The following is an 8,900-nucleotide window of genomic DNA, read 5'->3' on the forward strand; positions in this document are numbered from 1 at the left end:
GAGCCCCTCAGCTGTCTAGGGGGAGGGAAGGTATTTATAGACCCCAGAACAGCTGATTTAGGATTTGCTGCAGTGGCTTGGAGGGTCAAAGAAGATTGAAATGCAAAGAGCTAAGGAGTGGGGGTTTAGCATTTGGGGGTCAGGAGCCAACATGGGCTTTAGGAAAAGTCAGTTCTCATTGCCTTTTTGGATAAGCAAACTGACTTGATATAAGCTAGTGATCGGTTCTCGAAGCATGGTCCTGAACTGGGAGCATCAGCCTCTCCTGGGAATTTACTGAAAATGCAAATTCTCTGTTCCCACCCCAAACCTACTGAAGTAGAAACTCTGGGGGGTTGGGCCCAGCAAAGTGTTTTAATAAGCCCTCCAGATGATTTTGTTGGTCGCTAAGTTTCTCAAACCACTGATACCAGCATATCATCTAACCGAGTCCCTGTGGGTGAGGCTGGAGGAAAGAATGATTCGCATCAATTGATGCTTCTCAACTCTTGAGAGTCTGTTCAGAGCCAGGGATCCTCGGCCCAGAAAAATACATATTCTCTTGAAAATTTCAGGGACTGGTTGGTCCACATTAAAAACCCCTGCTCTTTGACAACCCAGAGGCTCTTCTCTGGGTCTGTGTCAGATCTGCAGAGAACCTCAAAGTTGAAAGGGACCTTCTAGCTCATTTACTCCAACCGGAGCAGGAATCTCCTCCCCAGATCTTCGAAAGACTGAGCGTCACTTGACACTTCCAGAGATAGGGTTGCTTCAAGAGCTCTTTGCAGTGATTCTTGATTTAATTGGATAGGTAGGTCTTGTTAAGTCCTGTATTGGTTTATACTAAGCAAGCTACAATAGCATGGGTGAAAAAAAGGCTTGTAACCCCTAATTAAATGATGTCCCAAATGGTAGAAATGAAGGTAGTGTTTTGTTTTGTTTTTTAAACAGCATATGTCAGTGTTGGAGAACTCTGAGAGCTAGAAAATCTTCCTTTATACTCATCTGAAATCTACCTCCCTGGAACCTCCTACCCCTACCCTGGTTTTAACTTTGGAGCCACAAGGAGCAAACCCAAAGTCTTGCTTTACAGAAGACAGTATTTACTTTTCATTGGCCTTGATTGGGGCAGGGAGGGTAGGCTCCAGCTGCCCACCGGGCTCTGCCCCTGCTCGGCCTTGGCCCTGGGCCTGGATGTGCACCAGGCTGCCCCAGGCATGTTCAGAAGATGCAGGTGCAGCCCACGGCAATGGTCTCCATGACGGCGCGCTGGCGGCAGGGCCCGGCACGTGGTGGCAGAGGGCAGAGGCGGCGGCGCACGGGCACCTGGCTGAAGACAGGCACGCTCACCAGGCTGCGGTCCTCCTGCATGGTGAAGGGGTTCACGCAGCCCAGGCACAGGCACCGTGCCTCCGGCAGGTCGGCAGGGATGCGGCTGGGGTCATGGTTGATGCTGCAAGGAGGCAGGAGGGAATGCAGGGCCAAAGGTGGTGAGGAAAGAGCAAATCCAGAGGTCACTCCCCACTCCCCATTCCACGCCCACTGCTCAAGTCCCTTCCCCCTCTCCTAACTGGGATTTTGTTTCCCACAGCAAGACTGTGCTGGGCTGGAGAGAGGGCAGTAATCAACCCCATATTCCAGGTAAGAAAAGTGGAGAGGTGGAAGGTAAGTAACATGCCCCCAAGCTTATCCAGGTCCCAAACTATGGCCCTACTAGTATGTACCCAGCTTCCTCCTTCCTCCATCCCAGTACTAGATTGTGCTGTGGGGATCACAAGAGCTAAGGCCTGCTCTGCTCACTCCCTTATTTGCATTCTTGGGAAACTTTATCCATGGGAAAGAATAAGTGATGTCACTGATGCCTAATTCCCATAGGAAGAGGAGTCAGGAGACCCGGGCTCATTTCTGACTTAGTCTCCACTCATTGGACCCCCCACCGTGTGAGCGAGTCTATCCTAGGCATTAGGTATTCATTGATGAGCAAAACAGGCATGCTCCCTCCTGTGCTCTCTCGTAGAGTATAAGGAATTGCTTTGGGAACTTTCCTTCTCTGTACCTCGGTTTCCTCATCTGCTAAACATGTGTTTGTGTGGAGGGCGGAGCTAGACCTGTGGCCCTCCGATGACAGCAGGGCCTGAAGCTGGTTAGAAAGGCAGACTCTTGTCCCCACCCTCGTCCTCTCCTGAGTCAGAATCTACATTTTTACAGGATCCCCAGGTGATTCACAGGCACAGTAAATTGGGAGAAGCCCGACTCTAGAGGATCTTTCCGGGCCCTTCCACTGGTCACATTCTAGAGCCACTAGCCACATGTGCCTGTTTAAGTTTCATTCATCAGAATAAGTTCCTCAGTCACACCAGCCACATTTCAAATGCTCATGAGAGCTACATGAGAGCAGGGACTGCCGTGCTGGACGTTCAGTCATTGCAGAGAGTTCTATTGAACACTGTGTTCTAGAGTCTCAGGGTGTAATTTGGACTGGGTTTGTGAGTGAGCACACTTTGGGGTCAGTCCATTCCTTCATTCTTCATTCAGCACATATACCTTTGGCCCTTCTGGGTGCCAGCACTGTGCTTGGAAGTAGAGCTGCAAGCAGGGTAGGACACCTCTCCTGTCATCTAGGGACAGCAGTCTTGAGTCCCCAGCCTGGCTTGCATCTGAATCACCTGGAGGTGTACAACATACTGCATTCCAGGCCTCACCCCAGAGACTTTGATTGGGTGGGACATGGGGACATGTATTTCAAAGCTCCTGAGGTGATTCTGATGTAAGCATTAGGAAGGTCCTAGGCCAGCATGAGAGATGTGAATACAACACATGAAAGTACTCTAATGGGGAAGTGTGTACCAAGCACCCTAGAAGCTACAGCAAACAACATTCAGCGTAGGCCTTGCAAACACTTCAGCTGTGACTTGGAGAATAGTAACAGCAGTGCTCTGCATGGACCTCCCATTTAACAATGAGCCTATGAAGTGTGCACTACCATCACTTCCATTTACAGGGGAGGAAATGGAGGTCAGAGAAGTTAAGTGACTTACCCAAAGACACACAGCTGGGAAGAGGCAGAGCTAGGATTCAAACCCAGACACTTGGACTTAACCATTACAATGACTGGGACTGTGGGCAAGGTGTTTGCTCTCAAATAGCTTGCCCACTGCTGCCCAGCCTGGCCTACCTGTAGCCCCAGGGTGACAGGCTCCTCTTGTTGGACAGCCACAGCTGCAGGTTGACCTCACACTTCCTCCTGGCTGGTTCGGAACTGTTCCTCAGCTGGGCCACCATCTCCCCAAGGTTCCTCTCATACTCCTCCATGCGGGCGTATGGCTTTGCCCGTGACACCAGGTCCAGTGGCACCTGGTGAGGCCCAGGCGCCAGGGTCCCAGGCCATCCTTGTCCCTTCCTCTTGCCTTTGGGGTTCCTGGGCTGGCCCAGCCCCAGGAAGATGGAAATGGTAAGAAGGAAAAGCTGGGGAGGGGGAGGAACACTAGAGGTCAAAGGTAGAAGAGCCTGTCTCTCTCTGGACCAAGACTCAGGGCCCAGGGAGTGAAAGCAAAGAGGAGAGGCCTCTGCAGGCCACCCTCCCCGGCCACACCCTTAGGCCTGGCCTGCTCCCATCGGGCGCAGCACATGATATGGACACTTGCTCTGCCCCGGGTTCTGTGCCTGGCCCTGGGGGTGTGGCAATGACAGCTTCCACTCCCTCCATCACATCCATATCATCCCTGAGTCTATCTATTGCCCTTCCTGCAAATCTCCCCATCCATGCACTTCTCTGTTTGCACCACATCCCTGGACAGCTCAACAGCCTCCTAGTAAGTCTCCCCAAATCCCCTCTGGCTCCTTCCAATCAATTCTCCACACCATGGCCAACTGTTCAGAAATTTAAAATATATATATATATTATTTTAAAAAAGGAAAAATGCAAATCTGATAATGTCATCCTTCTGCTTAACACCCTTCAACAGCTTCCTGTTGCTCTTGGGTAACAAAAACATCCCCACCCACCTCCCAGGCCATGTGGCCTGACCCGGGCTGAGCTCTCCCTCCTTCTTCTCTCCCTCTGGGCTTCAACCTCTGGACTTCTTTCGATGCTGACCATCACCATGCTCTTTGCTTCTGCACGGCCTTTGCACAGGCCTCTCCTGCATTGTGCCGCCTCCTGTCCCCCCGAATGCCTTCCATCCTCAGGCCCCAGCTCAGATGCCTCTTCCTTAGGGAGGCCCTTGTGGACCTTTTGGGCTCTCAGGATCCCCATGTCTCTCTTACATGACTGCAGTCTTACAGTTTGTGTGTGTGATTATTCTCTATGCCCACCCCCTCTCAGCCACAGAATCAGTTTCCAAACACAGTTACCCCATGCCAGGCACACAGGAATTCAGTAAACACTTGCTGAGTGAATGGATGACTGTCACCATATCTGTCCTCCTGTAGCTTACAGTCTGGGGTGGAAAACTGGCAAGGCACTAAACAAGAAAGCAAACACCTAACTCTCGCTAGTGCCCAGGGCAGGGTGGACCATGCGCGATGCAGTTAGAGAATCATAGGAACCCCTGCTTAGCCTGGTGGCAGTGAGTGGCCCAGGAAAGCCTTTCTGAGGAAGGGACATGTCAGGTGAGGTCTGGAGGGTAAGAAGGAGGCAGACATGGGTGGCAAGAATTTGAGAGCCTTACAGGCAGGGGGAAGAGGTTTAAGTTGGTGAAGAGCTTTGCTGGAAGGAAGCAAGTGTGGCTGAAATACAGTGAGTGGGGGATAGTGGCATGAGATGAAATTGGAGGATAGGCAGGTCACTGGACCAAGGATGCCATCTCCAGGCCACCTGCCCCCCAGCTGCCCCTCCCTTCCTCCACACCCCAGCCCTCTGCCTGCTCCATCCCTGGCCCACTCCTCACCCACTGAGGTCCACTCTCACCTGCTGCCATCCTTTTTCTCCTTTCCAGACCCTGGAGTGTCTGTGAAGCCTCTGGTTCACCTGGGAGAGGACTCAGGGGGCTCGGACAAACACGGACTCTTCAGGAAGCCCAGGAGAGAAGGGCCAGGACCGGACTTGGGTGGAGGCCAGAGCTGGCCAGGATGCAGGGACCCCTCCGCCAGCTAAATCTCCTCACTAAGTCTAGCCAAGCTCCGGCCCTGCTGGGTATTCCCCCTCCATGGCCCAGCCCGCCTGTGTCTGATTTGTCCAGGTTCCCCAGCCAGCCTTGGCCCTAGGAAACAAGTTCCAGCATCGCCCTTCTGGGTGAGCCATTTCCTGGCACAAAATCAGGGACAGAGATTCAAGTCACTGAATTCTTCCTTTGTGGTCCTAGATTCTGGTGCAGAAAAAAAAATGCCTGTCTAACAATAGGCTTTCTCATCTGAGCTTCTCACATACCATTCTTAAGCTCTGCCTGTCCACTCAGAGAAACCCAGAAGAGAGAAGTCAAAGCCCCTCTCCCTCATCTGCAGATGAGAAACGGAAGGACTTGTCCACGGTCATGCTCAGGTCTCGGGACCCAGTCTCTGGAAAAACCCCGATGGCTGAGTTGGCCAGGATAGCCCCAGAAGCCGCCGGTCCAGGAGACAGGACTTCAGTGTGCGGGGCTGAGCCCAGCTCGGGAGCCTGTGCTCCTGGCCGTGGCCACAAGCTCTGAGACCCGTCTCTGTTTCTTTCTAGTCCTGGGGGAGAGACAGGGGGAAAACTCGCTTCTGCAGAGTCCAAGCCAAACAGGGCCAGCCATTTATCAATACGTTAGAAATCACGAACCATGCGGGCCCTCCAGAGGGGTGGGTGTGGGGTGGGGGAGCGCCACGTACCAGGTTGTGCGGCCAGTCCATCCCGCTCGGCCAGGCCGTTGGCCCGCAGCTGCCGCCCACCTGGAACCCCAGATGCTGCCGCCGAGAGAATGGCAGCAACAGGATGGCGTGAAGCAATTATAGCTCGACAGGGGGCTGCCGGGGGCGTGGGTGGGTGGTGGGCTCGTCATCGCCTGGGAGTCTTTGGCCCCCAGCTGGCCAGGCCTGACGCAGCGGCAGGCGGCGAAGGGCGTGGGGTAGGCCAGGAGCCGGGCCGAGGTGCCCGGGGGCTGTTGACCGAGGGACAATGCCCTGTGTGTCTGGCGGGGCTCTGGCGGGTGGCGTCTCCGCCTGTGGCCTGCGGCCGGCCGCCCAGCCAGCACCCACAAGGCCAGCTAAGACAATCAGCGTCGTTTGCTGTGGGGATGGCCGGGGTGAGGGCAGAGGAGGGACATAGTCAGTTGGTCAGGAGAGCAAATGTTCTCTGAGCAAGCTGGTCAGCAGCAGGACACAAGACCCATCTCCAGGGAAACAGCCTCAGGCCCTCCAGCCTCAGCCACAGTCCCATCCCCTTCATTCACAGGCAGGGAAACTGAGGCCCAGGCAAGGAAGGGATATGCCCAGGATGACACAGAGAGCTACAGAAGACAGAGCTGGGATTTGTACCTGATTCCTGTCCAGGGCTCTCTCCACCACCCCTTGCTGTTTTCCTTTGGGATATTTTCTGCCCAATCGCAGCCTGCTGCAAACAGGTTTCTGAATCTGTGTGTCTCCCACAGGCCAACTTACTGGTCTATGAGAACTTCACGGCCCATTTTTCTGAACTCCTCAGGTTTGGAAGGGCCCCACTCCTGGGGCCTTCCCCTGTATGGCTGCTTGTGACCATTCTCTCAGCCTCAGTTTCCTTCTCTATAAAATGGGACTCATGCCCAGGAGTAGACAGTGGCCTGGCCCATTTCTCCCTGAAATCTTTCCAAGCCTCAGTTCCCACATCTCTAGAATGGGAATAATCAGAGCATCCACCTCTTGGGACTATTATGAGGAGTAAAGGAAGTAACTAACACATGTTAAACAGCTGGCACGTTGCCTGACACATAGTAAATGCTCAATAAACAGCTGTTCTATGCCAGAATGGTCCTCAGGCTCAGCCCACCCTCCCAGAAGAACTTCACGGTCTTTGCGTGAGCTCCGGTGACCTCTGGATCCACAGGTCCTATGCTGAACTGACCGGCCTCTCTGGACAAGGCCTCTCACCTCAGAGGGAATGGACAGCCCAGAGAGCGAGCAAATCCACCCAGGGTGGAGGAGATGGGGTGGAAGGGAGTGCGGGCGAGGACTGAAGAGGGATGACTGAGCACACATCCAGGACCACGCAGCCTCGCTGAGGGCCTCTCTTGGCCATTTACAGGAATCAGCTGAGGGGAAGATCTCGGGGCGAGAGGCGCTCCTGAATGCCACAAGATTAATCTGTCCGGGGCAGGTTTCCACAGCATAACTGAGACGCTGGCTGGGGCGCACACTCATCGGGATACCACCATATTTGGTCAAATCCTAGACAGGGCTTGATTCTACCATTCGACGCTCCAGAGGGAGGGGGACTCTGAAAATACCTCCTCGGACAACAAGGGCCCCCACCCCCACTGCCACTGTTTTTGAACAAATGAAACAGCCAGCATGAGGGGGTACGGGATGGGGCACTCAGTTTTACTTGGCACAGGCTTTGGCTAACCCCTCTGCTTCTGGCAGTGGACCTGACAGATGTGCAGTTGGGGTGTACCCTCCACATCTGCAGAAAGGTGGGAAAATTCAAAGATGGGTACCTGGGTGCAGGGAGATTTCTCTGCCTTTCAGGACCCCTGGAATCACCATACTCTCCTCGCCTGCCGGCAATACAAACCTCCTGCTTCTGTCTCCCAAAGACAAGACTTACCAGCCTCCCCAACACCCAGCATCAGTGCTTGCTAATATAGATGGCAGAGTCCCTGCCCAGGAGATTCTGACTTAGCAAGCCCAAGAATCTGCTTTTTAACAAGAATCCCAGTCTGAGAACTCACACAATATCCAGCCCAGCCTCCCCCGTCCCCCTTTTACCACAAGGAGACAAAGGCCCAGGAGGGAGGGGGCTTTAGCCAGGCTCACATGGCATGTTAGTGCCAGAACTGGCACCAGAACTCTGTCTCCTAGTGCTAAATTCGCTGCTTTCCCCACAAGCTTTATGCAAACAGCTCTGGGCCAGGCTGGGCCTTTCTGCTAGGAGGGGACCCAGAAGATGGGCCAATCCTTCTGGAGGTCCCAGACTCCCCACATTGGGAAAGAGGAGCCGAGAGGTTTCCAGGCAGATGCTGTGAGGAGTCAGGCATGGGCCAGGCGCCCACCACCTGGGCCATCTCAGTCTCAGCTTCAAGAAACCACTGAGGGGTCATCCACACTCAGGGATGTCCTGAGTGTGACCCCAGGCAGGCCAAGGGGCCCAGCCCCAGGGATCAGCACCAGGCCTGAGAGAGGGGCACAGGAACTTGGGCTTCAGGGGCTCCTGCCCTCCATGAGTGAGGCTGGGGGCCTTGGATCTCTCTGCACAGGAAGCCTTTGGTACACGTGGATGAGCTAGAAAGTGAGGGGCAGCGGGTGGTCGTGCTAGGGGCTGCCAGGAGCAGTGCTGCACTCAGCACCAGGTGGCGCCACCAGAAAGCCAGACATCCCTACAGAGGGCAGCAAACCTGGACCAAAAGTGCCCGCCAGCCATCCATTTTCCCAGGAATGTGCCCCGGGGCTGAAAATGAGGGCACAAAGGAACAGCATGGCTGGCCAGACAGCAGGGGCAGGGGTGAGGGTGGCTTCTGTCTGCTGAGCGCTTGGCTCCACTTTGAGCACCTACTCTGTGCTAGGCCCTAGGCATTTGGACACCATAATTGTCGGAAAGTGGCAATTAGTAATAGTAACAGCTGCCACATGGTATGTACTTACTGAGTCCTGTGCACCGTACTCAGTCCTTCAAGTGCACTGGCTCATTAAATCTTCCCAACAGCTCTGTGGTGAGGTTCTAATGTTATCCCTAATTTACGATTGGGGAAACTGAGGTTCAAGAGCTTAGTCACTTGCCCAAAGTCACAGAGGACTTTGACTCCAAGGTTGTCTGACTCCTACACATGCTG

The 8,900-nt window shown here is 54.1% G+C and overlaps 1 protein-coding gene across 1 annotated transcript; it reads right to left on the reverse strand.

Annotated features, from left to right (window-relative positions):
- Positions 1–790: 790 nt before the first annotated feature.
- IL17B (interleukin 17B) lies at positions 791–6,035 on the reverse strand. The gene is made up of 3 exons (XM_037801809.1): positions 5,770–6,035; positions 3,155–3,444; positions 791–1,432 (listed from the first exon to the last, which is right to left on the reverse strand). The coding sequence occupies exons 1-3, from the start codon at positions 5,788–5,790 to the stop codon at positions 1,201–1,203; spliced, it is 543 nt and encodes a 180-aa protein (XP_037657737.1). The 5' UTR covers positions 5,791–6,035; the 3' UTR covers positions 791–1,200.
- Between the last annotated feature and the right edge of the window lie 2,865 nt (positions 6,036–8,900).

Source organism: Choloepus didactylus, chromosome 13 (genome assembly GCF_015220235.1).
Source record: "Choloepus didactylus isolate mChoDid1 chromosome 13, mChoDid1.pri, whole genome shotgun sequence".
In the NCBI taxonomy this organism is placed as follows: domain Eukaryota; kingdom Metazoa; phylum Chordata; class Mammalia; order Pilosa; family Megalonychidae; genus Choloepus; species Choloepus didactylus.

Excerpts from the sequence above, each read along its gene's own strand:
- IL17B (XM_037801809.1), bottom strand. The coding sequence starts at position 5,790 with ATGGACTGGCCGCACAACCTG. Across the intron at positions 3,445-5,769 it reads TGGACTGGCCGCACAACCTG|CTTTTCCTTCTTACCATTTC; the intron begins GTACGTGGCGCT and ends CCCCCTCCCCAG. Across the intron at positions 1,433-3,154 it reads CTGTCACCCTGGGGCTACAG|CATCAACCATGACCCCAGCC; the intron begins GTAGGCCAGGCT and ends GCCTCCTTGCAG.